Below are 13,893 nucleotides of genomic sequence, written 5' to 3'. Positions count from 1 at the left end.
AACATGAAAGATAATGTTCTCTTAGTAGTGTATGAGTCTTTCCTGCCTTCCTTTCCTGCCCGTACTTTGTACAAGTATAAACCAGTTATTCAGAGTACTGCATCATCTGCTACCCTGAACCATGGCCTATTACGAATGATGAATACGTGCCAGCTGCTTTGCTGATGTCATTTCAGTTTATATTCGAGACCAAATAAGCTTTGCATGCGTTCTTACCTTAGAGATTTGCTTCTTCAGTTTTATTTCTTTTGTAAAAAAACATCTTGACAAAAGTTAATCTAGAACAAATGACTTCCTTGGTTTGGAGTTTGTTTCTCGTTTGTGTGAAGTGTAGGCTAAAGTTTTCTTTACTGCTGTTCATGATGTTGGACTGTGTCCTCATATCCCCCATTCCAATCTGAGGTTACAGGAATGAGAGAAACATAAAGAACTGTCCTCTATGGAGCTCCTTTTTGTCCACTGCAGGCTCCTTTCTACAGGGCTTTATATAAAAAAAGGACAACCTCTTTTTTTACCTTTTTTCTTTCTAGACTTAAACATGAGGTTCTTCAGATTCACAGTATTTTTTTGGTGTGTGTGTGTGTGTGTGTGTGTGTGTGTGTGTGTGTGTGTAAATTAGCACATGTAATCAATTTATAATTTATTCTAGAGTGACATCCATTTAATAGCAGTTTTTTGGGGAAAACGGAATGCTACCACATTAATTTTACACGTAGATTATTGACTGAAATCTGAAACATCCCAGATATTTTTAAAAGTTTGAAAATAAACATTTTTGAATTCAGGAAATATATGACTACTTAATAGCCCTCAACTACCATGTAAAAGTGAATAATTGGTACCAGTTACACATCAAGAAATTGAGACTCAGTCCTGTTAAATGAAGTGTATGTTGAAGTGATGTACTCAATATCACATGGCTAATAAATCTCCCAGATTGCTGAAAGTCATTCTGAGTTAGAGCAAATTCATGCTATTGGATTAATACTGTACTTTTTAAAATGTGTATGGAAACCCATGAGTCAGTAATGAAATCAATATTATAGGTTTTGACAAATTTTGTTATTTTAAAATTTATTTGTGTCATTTAACAGTTTAAATTTATTATTTATTAAATGTTCATAGAATCATATTTGATCTTATATTTTTAGTTTATCATGGATACTAAGGATCAATGTTTTCGCAAAGATCTTATTTTGTACTGATAGGAATATGCTGGATTTCAGTGCAAAATGTTTTCTTATCTCTGACAAGTGAAAAAGATCAAGGCAACATTGCTATACTCTGGATGCCTACCAAGCTCTCAATAAATATTTGTTACCTTTAAATTAAAAAAATTCTTTTAAATGTTTATTTATTTTTGAAAAGAGAGGGAGAGACACAGTGCCAGTGAGGGAGGGGTAGAGAGAAAAGGAGACAGAGTGTTTGAAGCAGGCTCCAGGCTGTGAGCTGTGAGCACAGAGCCTGACATGAGGCTCGACCTGATGAACTGCGAGATCATGCCCTGAACCAAAGTAGGCCACTTAACCAACTGAGCCACCTAGGCACCCGTTTGTTTACTTTAATCACAACATGATACTTGGCTTTTTAGAATATGTCTGGAATTTATGTTATGTGAATCTAGTTATCAACATAGCGAATCCTCTACTTCTTAATTGCAGGATACTTTTGCTGTAATTGACTACTTTTATCAGCTCTCTGGTTGCTGTATCTACTGATATCAATTCATAGGGCTTGGGGTGCAGCATTGTCATTTCTTTGCAGTTTCCTGGGTTCTACCTCTGGTATTTCTGATTGTAGCATCCTTCTTGGCCTCAACAGCCTAGGCTCTCTTTGGCTTCCGCCCCATCCCCTGAATCACAGAGAGAACTCTGGATGTGAGTCTAGAGACCTAAACACCCCACTTGTTTGTGCTGTGAACTAGCTTTTTGCCTGTGGGCAAGTTACTTCACCTGTCTGAGCCTCAGTGCCCTCTTTATAAAAGGAGGAAGGTGAATCAGATGATTTCAAAAGCCCTACTTAGCTTCAAAATCTGAGTCATCGATGACGCTATTGTGGTATTACTGAATCCTATAACAGAATACAAGGTGGTAATCGTGGAATCATACTCATAAATAGGTGAATGGACCACTAATGTTTACTTCTGTGTTATATGAAGTATTATGTTGAATGAACTGTGGCCAAAGGGGCCATCGTTTTGATATGGGGAAAGAGGCATTGAAATGGAGTAGTAATGGTATTTCTGAGTTGAAAGACGTCTAGGGAATGCCACTAAAAAGAAAGGGTTTTAAATTCTTACATTAGGTAAACTAAAATTTGTTTCTAGTTTGGATAAGGAAGGAGAATGTGACTTAAAATCCTGACTTCATCAAGTTTTTGCCAGAACCAGTTCATGGTCCTGAAAGTGAATTTCTCAGATTTACTGATGTAGAGATTTGCTCTTTTTCATAGGAGTGGGCTTAAGAATCTTTGCAGATAGCTTCTTTTTTTTACTGAAGAGAGATTGTCTACTACAACTTTCTTCTTGTGTTCTGGTCATAGCAACTTAATTGATGGATTCTTCCATACATTCCTTCTGTATGGAGGAATTTCTTTCCTTTCTTGTTGTTAATGGTATTTCCAAAGTCTTTTTAAAAATCATTTTGTATTTCATTATCCTCATAGAAAAAATGATACCTTATTCAATTATTTACTATTGTATCAACAATCTAATACCTTTTTCCTTACCCAAGTAATAGCTGCACATATTCTAAAAGATTCAAATAATAACATATATATTAGCAAAATACGTGTCTCCTGTCTTCACATATTTTTCTCCTCAGGTTGTGTGGTGTGGTAAAGCATGTTGTGAACCCCTCAGAATGTTCTTCCCCCGAGAGATGCATCTTAGCCTACCTCTACGATCTCTATGTGTCATGTAGCCACCTCAGAAGTAAATTTGGAGACCTCTTCAGGTGGGTAGAAGAAAATCAATAGGAATGGCATCATGCCTATATTTGTTAGTGACCCGACTGTGATATTGTCATCCTTGTTAATAATGAACGTTAATCGTATCTGCCAGAATTCATATTGAATTATCTTTCATTGTAGCTTTAACCTCCTTTTGCCAATTACTATGCATGTTTAGCTCTGATTGCAATTCTGAGATAAAGTTGAGAGTAAACATTCTATATAGTTTGCACTTGCTAGTACCTCACCTGGAACGTTGTTTGTGTTTGCATGCTTACTTTCTCACCGCCTTGGCTTCTCTGCCTCTTTGACTGTCTTCCTGCAGATGGTATCCCTGACTGCCTATGATTCTGTGCATCTTAGCACCTGCTGTGCCCCCACCGGTAGACAGGCGCTAGAAAATACATACTTAATGATATTTTGAGGAAATTTTGATGATTAATTGTGGGTGGGGGGAAGGAGATGGTAATGGCTGCAAAATAAATTTGTCATCTAGAAGGAAGGAAAGAACCATCAATTACAGTTACTTGTTACTGAATTCTGGGAGCTCTGTCTTCCTGGTTTGTGTGGAATGTGACTACTGGCCATTGCTTTGTCACTACTGCCAGCTCTTGGTTGGACTAGTGCAGAGTCATAACTGGTTTCTCTGCTTGCATCCCTGACTCTCTTTAGCATATCCTCAGCATACCTACAAAAGTCATCCTTTTCAAACAAGAATAACTTGCAGGTTTCTAGTGGCGGCTTATCTACACGAATAAATTCAAAGTCCCAACTGCCTTCAGGGTCTGCTATATATAATCTCTTCTTCTTTCCTTCTGTTTATGCCATTCTAACCACATGGACCTCTTTACCGGTCTTCACACACTCTGAGCACGCTGTCTCTTGGGGCTTTTGCACTTACTGTTACCTCTCTAGTAATCTCTCCCCTGTTACTTGGATGTCCATGCCCACAGTACATTCATAGCTCTACCTTCCTGACCACCCTATTTTAAATAGCAACCTCTTACTCCTCCTCTCTGTCATTTTCTGAATCTTAGCATTCGCTACCACTGGGTGACTTACATATTTATTTATGGTCTGGCTTCTTTCTCAACTGTAAGTTTCATCAAAGGAGGAACTTCATATTTTCTTCACTGCCATATTATGATACCTTGAAGAACATTTATTTGGCTCCTAGTAGGCACCACAGAAAGCTGGTGAATGGAAGATAAATCCAAAAAAACCATGATATTTTTAATGGTATTGATAGGGAAAAAATGGGAGAGTATATCATCATGAAATGAGCTAGGTTTCCAAATAATTTCTTGTAAAACATTTGAGTGGGTCTTAGGAAATATGTTTCTACAGAAATGATATAATAATAACAGTGCTCATATTCTTACTTACAGAGAGCTTTAAGTTTCAGTTTACAGTTTTCAGATGGCTTTCTCATACATGATTTGGTTCTCGCAACAGCCCTGTTTTATTTAGTGAACTTCCCAAGACCCCCAGTAGCCTGTTTGACCCCTAGTGTTCCCTCAGGGTAGTGCAAGTATGTTAACTCAGTGAATTCAAGTCCTGTGCAGTGAGTGTGTGGAGATTTAGGAGACCAACAGTAAGCTGAGGATCAGTACAGTGTTACATCATAAGATGTGGCCCTGGTTAACGTTTCCTCAATTAAAGAAATGGAGGACAGGTGCAGCCCTCAGGAATCCCTGACGTCAGGCATTATTTGTACCTTGGGATTAAGAAGAATGGTGAAACAAAAGCTAGATACTTGGTGAGATTTCTCTTAGTATGCTAATAAAAACAGTTTTAATAATTATATCTGTAGGAGCATTTATAATAAAGTTGTGTAAGAGGATTATTTGGGAGAAAAAGAGCACTGATGATATCTTGCCCTGATTGTGCTGGTACTTAGTGTGCCAAGTACTGTGCTGGGTCCTTGCCATCAAGATCTTTAATCTGCCCACCACCTCAGGAAGTAGAAATGATTGTTCTGACAATAAATGATTATTCCTCATCATAAGTTAATAAATGATGAAACCTAGATGTGAGCATAAGTCATTTTGGCTTCAACGTGTGTGTTACTTTATTACTCTGTCAGGTTTTTCGGGTGCAGGCAATTTCAGAAGAAAATGTTTGAGTTGGTTCCTTATTTCCCTAGATGCCTGCAACAGAGGGTGGTAAGAATTTGAGAGGGACTAAGATGACAGCTACCTTTTTATTAAAACATTGAAGTGCATTTGGACAGAGTGTAATACATGATATAGGAAGTCTAGAAACAAAGAGTAAGGACACTTCTTCATGAGCCACAGAATCCAGAAAAATTATGCACTCTCAGCTGGAGGTAGCAGAGGGTCAACTTGAGAGAAGTCTCTACACTGAAAGAAAAATGGGGGCTGAATCTTATAAAAATTGAGAAAGAAAAGCAGAATTCTTCTGGGTTCTAAAGACAGACATGAATAGATTGGTAGAATTAAGTTGGAAAAGAGAGAACACTTTACTCTTTGCTGAGGTCTGTTTCATTAAAATGACACTCAAGGTATTGGGAGGTTGAGGGAACCAACAAAGCACAGTTTCTTTTTGTTTCATTTCTAGTGAGAAAGTAAAACAAATTAAGAACTATTGCTGAGTGAGAATGAATGAAAAGTTGAGTGTGAAGCATGGCAAGAGTTAAGACAGTAAAAAGGGAGATGTTTAAAAGCACTGGTGACAGTTCATTGTTCATCATTTTGAACAGGTCATACTCCAGATGGCAAGCTTACAGGGTTCAGTCACATTTGACACGTTTTTATATAAGTTGTCTGCCAAGAAAGAGAGTATAGAACCCTGTAATTACTGCCACTTAGGGGGTGGCTTTAGTCCTGTCTGTTAGACCGGTATTTCCCAGTCAGTTAAGAAGGTGGAATCACAAACGACTAATGTGACTCTTCTCCAGGAATACCTTACATTTGCTGCCATTGAATCTGTCCTTAAGTGAAATCGCTTTCTAGTTACTCTTGTTTTATTTTTTAACTCTTTTCCTTGTAACCTCAGTAGTGCCTGTTCAAAAGTTAAGCAAACCATATATAATAATGTGATGCCTGCAAATTCTAACTTGAGATGGGATCCGGACTTCATGATGGATTTTATTGAGAATCCTTCAGCTCGTAGCATCAATTACTCAATGCTGGGCAAGATCCTTAGTGACAATGCAGCCAATCGCTACAGCTTCGTCTGTAACACGCTCATGAATGTATGTATGGGCCATCAGGATGCTGGAAGGTGAGCTGGGTTACCCTGGAATTCACAGTTAACCGTCTAGTCCTTGCGTTGGTGCTACTTTTAAATTAATGTCTTTAGTAATTGCCTGGGCTGACATTTGGATGTTGTTTGCTCCCCTCCCCCCCCCCCAACCCCCATTTATTCCTGATTTCATCTCTGCTCTGTACTGTGATTTCCTTAGCCTAACAGAGTATGCTGGCTGATTGCTCTGGCATGAGATGCTTTAGATATAAACTATAACTTGTCTATCCATTTACAAAAACATAATAAAAACATAAACTAAAAAATCCCTATATTTAAAAACACTGTATTTTCACCTACCTAAATTACATAGTCTTTAATTTTACGTTGCCCTTAACGGTGGAAATTCTGAAGTCAGATTTGTTCCCAGGTCAAAAATATGTTAATTGGCATCTGTACTGATTATTGTTTGTGGCTCAACAGCATCAAATATTAAACAATATCTGAAGCCTGTTACTTGTATCTTTGCTTTCAGGTTCTGCTAGGTTATTTAACAAGTGGGTATTTATTAAATCTTTGAATCTTAGAAATGAATGACTTGTTTGATGGTAGTGAGATATGGGTTCGTTAAGTATATCACATTTGCGTGCTGCTATCCTGTTCTACTCTGTTCTTTTTCCTCCTTCTAGGATTAACGACATAGCCAATTTCTCCTCTGAGCTGACAGCTTGCTGCACTGTTCTTAGTTCAGAATGGCTGGGAGTTCTGAAGGCTCTTTGTTGTTCTTCAAATCATGTGTGGGGGTTTAATGATGTACTTTGCACTGTAGATGTAAGTTTTCTTTTTCATTTAAAAACTCATCTGTGCAATTAAATATTTAGTTAGTAATTATTTTTGATTGACTGAACCAACCCTTATCTGAAATGTGTTTTTTTCTTTCTTTGCCCAAAGGCAGTAAACAAGAATGTGGTTGCCAAGGATTAAATAAATGAAAAAAGTAAATAAATACAATAGCTTAATCAACAGCAGAGATGCCAAGAGTTTCCTTGTTTGTTCGCTGAAATTTCTTACATACAGTCTCTTCAGAGCTATTGGTTCATATTATTTATCAAGTGCCTTGAGTTCCTCATGGTACAAGACATAATTTACCTACAGGAGTTTGCATTTTGAAAGGAACCACTTTGTTTTTTAAAGATCAAGGTGCATTCTAAGAACATAGGTTTCACTAGGTTGCCTAAGAATGCCCAGGCCCAGAACCATTGGCATATCTTTCCTAGTGATTGTGCCTGAAAGTTAGTGAAAAGATACTCAGTATGTATCACTGCTTTCTTTCACATATCCTGTTGTACCTGTGATGTGTAAATTTCTTAAAAATCTGTCATGATTCTCTGTTTTTCCTATCACCATCTTGGAGTGATCTGTGTTACATGTTGGTGTATCTTTGCGTTTTAAACCCCACCTTCCAGTTAGAGGCTTAATTCCTAGTTCTGGTATCTCAAGATGAGATGGATTATTCTACTCCTTTCTGTAGATACCCAAGGTACACACACACACACACACACACACACACCACACATGGATATATGTAACTCATATCTGTGGCCTGCTTTTCCAGACAAAGATATCCTAATTTTTATTGTTAACATAATTCTTTAACCTCTTGGTTGTTTTCTGTTATACTTTACCTTACCTTTGCTTTGTTCCCTCATCTGCAACATTGGGATTAATAAAAGTATGAGCCTCATGGTGATATGCTATTAAGTGAGGTCATCTTTTGTACATCACTACACATGATTATTGGCATATAGTACAACTTAACGTGAGGGCTGCTGCTTATTTCTTACTGTTTTGTGCCAAAGTCTTATGAGGTCTCTATAGGTAGAGGATTCATTCTGAATGAATTTATTTTCCTTCTCTTTTTTCATTCTCTCTCAAATTTAGGAGTCCTTTGGAAATTTTCAGCGTTGCTTTTTAAGACTAATTTAATTATATTATAGAATCCCTAATAGTTATCCCTGAAAAGAACTCTTAAAACATCAGTGAGGCTTATTTTTCAATTAGGGGAATCTCTGTGTTTTTTTTCCTGCTCTCTCACAATCTTACCCTTAAATGTTAATGCCGTGTTCTGCTAAAAAGTTTTCCTTATACTACATCTTATTAGAATTTCGTGATTTTGTTTTTGTTTTGTTCAGTTATGTGTACTCAAGGTGAAACTCAATATCTTTTTGTAGCATTGTGATGTAGGTAAACCTCATCCTTTGTCTTATAACGTAAAAATAGCCCTTAGAGGATGATAATCCTGATGTGTAATCATTTCCCTCTGTTGGTTCATTTTGGGATTTGTGATCTTACTGGTATTGCCTACATTTTCTTAGATATTAATCTTAGATATTACTTGAAAGGGCGTTGGGTATTAAAACATGTCAATGTTTTTCTTGAAGGTGAGTGACCTTTCATTCCATGATTCATTAGCTACTTTCATTGCTATTCTGATAGCACGACAGTGTTTCTCCCTGGAGGACGTCGTGCAGCACGTCGCACTTCCCTCTCTCCTAGCAGCAGGTACGACACATCCGGAAGGGCTCTTGTTATTTGTTGTCTTGGGATGGTTTCCAGCTATTACAACAACACCGTGAACGTACTTTTTAAGGCTACATGCCTTGGGCAGTGGTGTGGAGTTGATGTAAAGTTAGTAGGATTGTAAGTGTTGTTCTGTACAAAGTCCTATGGATCCCTATAGAAACGGTCATTTTTAAGGAAGCAGTCTGCCTCCTCTGGAAAGCATAGCCAGTGCCTTCCTTCTTACTGTAAGGAGCATTTATATTTAAGTTATTCCAGAAAAGTTAGCTTCAGAGAAAACCTGAAGACATGTCAGTCAATCAATTGGAAAACTTGCTTTGAAAATCTTTCCTAGCTTGTGGAGATGCAGATGCTGAGCCGGGGGCGAGAATGACATGCCGACTCCTGCTTCATCTCTTCCGAGCTCCCCAGGCCTGCTTGTTACCTCAAGCAACCGGTGAGCCGCCAGCTATAAAATCCCCAACTGCATGTTCATTTGGAGGTACAGATTCTAAAATGTCCACGTGGGCTGTCCATTCTGCCATTTCCTCCCTGAGTTTGGTGACCTTGCTTTTGGGGGGTGATGAAGGAATGTACCACTGCCATCGAGAGGGCTGTCAGCACCCTTGATTTATGCAATATCAGGATGTATTGAGAAACTAAAATCGAGTTAATAAACAATAAAAATACTTTTGCTCTGAGGCCAAGCCACGCTGGTGGTCAACATGATCCTCAAACCTGTAAACCACATCATAGCAGCTTAGGGCAATGGTGACTCATTTATTCTTTTACTAAGGTAAGAGGAATAAGGTAAGAATTCTAGGGGTGTTAGTGAAGTGTGTTTCTGAAGATCATTTTTATACAGGGGTGTGTGTGTGCGACAATCAGTATAAATAGATGAAAGTTCTAATAATTTTTTTTGATACATCTCTCCAAGGAGCAATGACGTTGTTTTCATAATTAAAAAGCAAAGGTTAAGAAAGGAATAGTGACAATGTTTTGTAGTGAATCCATGAAGCATCCATTATAGCTAGCTAAGGACAATTAAGTACCTATAGTCTAACAATGACAGGCTCTGCTGATTGTAAATGGTTACAAAAGATTGTTAATGATGGTGATGAGACAATTAAAGGTTTGTTGTTGTTGTTCTCATAGGCAAACCTTTCCCTGGAATAAGATCATCTTGTGATAGACACCTCTTAGCCGCCGCTCACAATAGCATTGAAGTGGGAGCCGTGTTTGCTGTCTTAAAAGCAATTATGATGCTTGGTAAGACTATCCTGGCACTAAACTGGGTTAATCACCAGAAACAAAGGAAAAATAATTTGTATTCATGTTCAACTCTAATTCAGATTATTAGAAACATCATTCTGTTTTGCTCTCCTGGCAAAAGTAGTTGGCTTCCTCCAAGTCCAAGATCAGCTGGACTCTGAGATGTCTACTCCTTACCTACAATTCTGGGGGTATTTAAATGTAACACTTTTTTGTTGTTGTTGTTGGATGTTATTTTAACTGGAAGATATTTCATTCTGATGTAATATAGATTCTCAGACCCATCGGGTGGTTTTATCTTTATTTGTTGACATAAATGACGTTTTGTAATGGATCAAGATGAAATGATGATCTAACCAAAGGTTTAAATTTTGTATTATGTACCAGGAGTAAAACACAAGAAAACCTGGGTTTTAATCTTAGCATTTTTCTTTCATTGTGATCCTGAACAAGTTCATAAACTTCTACCTTAGGTTTTTCATGAATCAGGTAATAATTGCAATGATATTGGTATTATTGATAAAACAGTATTAGATACCAGAATTTTTTAACATTTAATCTATAATGTCCAAGGCATCCTTTATACTCTGAATGACATATATATTCCTGAAGTAGTAGCATACAGTTTCTGTTCATTTCTAGGGCAATACTTCAACACATTTTTATTTTATAAATTGTGGAGGATTTAAATAAGTAGGTAATTTTGAGTCCCCACTGCATAATTAAATGTTGACAACCCTCTTTTGGCCTTGACTAAACAAAAGTTACCTCTTATGTTCTGAAGGAGCTCTCTTTTATTAGGACAGAGACTGTGGGGTAAATAGGAATTGTTTTAGAGGAGTCTTAAAGAACATATTTGAATGCTTTATACTCCTGTTTGAATGTTATTGGGTGATGATGAAGGATTAACAGGATTTTCACTAAAAAATTAATAAAAGTTCACCTTAAAGAATTACATATATTGTATATTCATACATAGTAATATTTACGTATGGTTTCTAATTTTTGCCATAGTTTAATGTACAGTTCAAGTCTGAAGAAAATGTGCATATGTATACATTCATTTTATGTGTGTGTGTGTGTATACACACACACACACACACACACACACACACACACACACACACACACACATAAATTTCAAAGGATGCCCTTGGAAATGCCCATGAATTTTGCAGTAAAAGGGAAAAGTAGAGCCACATGGAGGGACATAACCTCTGTTCTGAGTTTAGGAGCTTGTACTATTGTATATCCAGCATTAAATGCTCATTTCAGTAAGTAAAATTTCTCTTCTCTGATGATATTTGAAAAAAAAAATGGCTGGTCAATCTACTTAATAAAAATGTAGGGACCATGAAGTCAGGGACTTGCTCCCCCCCTCCCCCACCCCGTGTTATCTCTAACACCCATCAGAGAAACTAGATAGTAGGTTTTGAAATCGTAGCTTTTCAACAAACTAACATAGGTAGTGTGAATGCAGAATGGATAGACATTGAATGGCAGAAACCAAGATGAGCGCAATCTAGGCACCTGCTCCTTTGTTTGGAGGAGTGGTCTAGTTCCACTAAAATTTGCCAACATCTATAAAGAGTCACATAATTGTATTTTAATATCCATGCATAATAATCAGTTCTTCTTTGTTTGGCTCTCCTTGACCTTTTTAATCGACCTCCGTTCTTGATAGACAGAGGATGATTCAGGTCTGAGAAGCCAGGATCAGGTCATTTGGATGTCAGCAGAGCCTTGGACCAAGTAGTCACTGAGCACTCTTTTCTATTTATTCTGTTATCTGTACAGTTACGGAACGTTCTAGAACAGCCTCCTATACCTTCTCTGTCATCCTAACATCTAAACTAAATGAGAATCTGAATGAGGATTTCCTAGGCAGAGGTGTTTGTTTCTTTGATTTTGTTTTTATGTAAGTTTTAATTTATCTACCTCACCCTATTCTTACCAGTGTTCTTGCAAGTCCTGTCCATCAGGATCTATTTTGAGTTTGGGTGATAAAACTGTTATATAGAAAGTGGTTTCTAATTTATGTAGTAGTTTTAACTTAAGGTATAGAAATAGTTGTTTTATTTCACCAAATGTTGGAGAAAGCATGCTAAATTTTGGTACACATCTTTCAGCTCCCAGGGACCTCTGTTGAATTAAATAAACTCTTGTGAATTTTAATAAGGAATGTATGATTATATATAATCAGATATTGATGACTTGAAAATTATTACTTATTCCTCCCAAGGACTTCTGTTGAATTAAATAAACTCTTGTGTATTTTAATAAGGAATGTATGATAACATATAATCAGATATTGATGACTTGCAAATTATTGCTTATTCCTCCCCTCCTCTTACCATTTTATAAATAAATACTTACTAATCCATTCTGATTTTGCAAATTTTTCAGCAGAGTCAAAACTTTTTCTTGGTTGACCTGTGGGTTGTAAAAAGCTTTTTGCACTGACCTGGGCTTTGTTTTACTCACAGTGGGCAGTAAGGGACTCCTCTGAATTCATTTGTTGGTTCCAGGAAATTTTCTTGTTCAAAGCTTATGATCCCTGTGGGTAAACAGGTGAAAGTTTAGAGGCTCTGTTGTCATTTGGCAGTCTTTACTATATTATATTATATATTATTATATTATTATATTATATTATTCTCTCACTTTTAAAATAGAATAGTGATTTGTCTTTCATGGCTAGAGAAGATTTCTTAATTCTAGCCTTTCACACATTCTGCTCCATTTTGTCCCCCAGGAACTTTGCTATGAAGGAAACCTTTCCTTAGTTCCATTTGACTCAGTAAATTAGAGGTTGATCTGGTGAGGTTTTCTAATTTGGATATTTACAGAGAGGAAAGTGAGAGACTTGGGTTATTCAATGAATGCCCTATGTTTTAGGGCTTCCTTAGTATGCATTGCCCTTTTCCATTCCCAGGGAAATAAATCTCTCTTGTCAAGAAGTTGATAGTAAGGTGGGCTAAGGCAAAACTTTTCTCTTGACCTATGGATAGAAAATAAATCATTGTAAGAGAAGAAATGGAAAAGGGACATCTAGAAGGGTGAGTAACCCATTTTTTCCTTGTCTATAAGTGAAATGAATTTGAATATTGAATACATTCATGCTTGAAATATTGGTGAAATCAATGTTCTGTGATTATTAAATATGATTCATAATGGCCTTTTTATTTGGTGATTGCATACTTAATTCTGTAAACAAAATAAGGAGTAAGTCTTGAATTTCCCTTTTTTTTCTCGTGCGTATTGAAACTTCTCTGGGTCCTTGCATTTATTCTCCTGATCGATTCTCTTTCTTGCTGAACGTTGGGCTATGCCATAAAGATGCCAGTCACATATTTTAAATCCCCGAAGTCTTGCTTCATTAACTTCTCAAGTATTTGGCAATATTTGGAACTTCCATGATTTTGCTTTTGTGGTTCTATTATTTAGGAGATGCCAAAATTGGCAATAACAATGTCAGCTCTTTAAAGAATGATGACTTCACCATGAGAGGTTTACGACGTGATGGGAATGCTGATGATATCTGGACTGCTTCACAAAATTCAAAATCCTGTGGGAAAAGCATTTCCATAGAAACTGCCAATTTAAGAGAATATGCTAGATATGTACTGAGGACTATCTGTCAACAGGTATTTTTCAGTTTTAATTTGACTTGATCTATGAATATATAATTGTTTTTGTGGAGATGCTCACTGTTGTAGGAAGCTTGCACATCGGTGGTCGTTTTCTTCCTGCTAACTTTGTTTGGCAATAAATTCAGATTTGTTGTAGAGTTGCAATAATAGTAAAGAACTCTGGTGTATACCTTGTATACAGATTCACCAATTTTTTACATTTTTCCACATTTGCTTTATGATTCTATTTGTGAATGTGGATGCATATACTTTCTAA

General features: G+C 36.9%; 2 protein-coding genes across 7 annotated transcripts in view; one reads left to right on the top strand and one right to left on the bottom strand.

Moving 5' to 3' along the window:
• Positions 1–13,893, top strand: part of MED12L (mediator complex subunit 12L) — a 333,810-nt gene that overhangs the window by 261,878 nt on the left and 58,039 nt on the right. The window contains exons 21-27 of the mRNA XM_053903719.1: positions 2,823–2,954; positions 5,968–6,195; positions 6,846–6,987; positions 8,598–8,718; positions 9,071–9,172; positions 9,871–9,984; positions 13,432–13,631. Of these exons, the coding sequence (XP_053759694.1) occupies positions 2,823–2,954; positions 5,968–6,195; positions 6,846–6,987; positions 8,598–8,718; positions 9,071–9,172; positions 9,871–9,984; positions 13,432–13,631 (1,039 nt within the window). The remainder of the gene's footprint in view (positions 1–2,822; positions 2,955–5,967; positions 6,196–6,845; positions 6,988–8,597; positions 8,719–9,070; positions 9,173–9,870; positions 9,985–13,431; positions 13,632–13,893) is intronic.
• Positions 1–13,893, bottom strand: part of P2RY12 (purinergic receptor P2Y12) — a 45,995-nt gene that overhangs the window by 20,041 nt on the left and 12,061 nt on the right. For 3 of the 6 annotated variants that reach the window (XM_053903715.1, XM_019439786.2, XM_053903716.1), the window contains one exon: positions 12,452–12,544. The exons of 1 other annotated variant lie outside the window; for it this stretch is intronic. The gene's annotated coding sequence lies outside the window, so the exon portion shown is untranslated. The remainder of the gene's footprint in view (positions 1–12,451; positions 12,545–13,893) is intronic. 2 more of the 6 variants (XM_019439803.2, XM_053903717.1) reach the window with 1 other exon arrangement.

The sequence above is a fragment of the Panthera pardus genome, unplaced genomic scaffold (genome assembly GCF_024362965.1).
Source record: "Panthera pardus isolate Hobbes unplaced genomic scaffold, ASM2436296v1 HiC_scaffold_16, whole genome shotgun sequence".
Lineage (NCBI taxonomy): Eukaryota > Metazoa > Chordata > Mammalia > Carnivora > Felidae > Panthera > Panthera pardus.
Note: the sequence above shows the minus strand (reverse complement) of the source record. Positions and strands in the feature narration are given on the sequence as shown.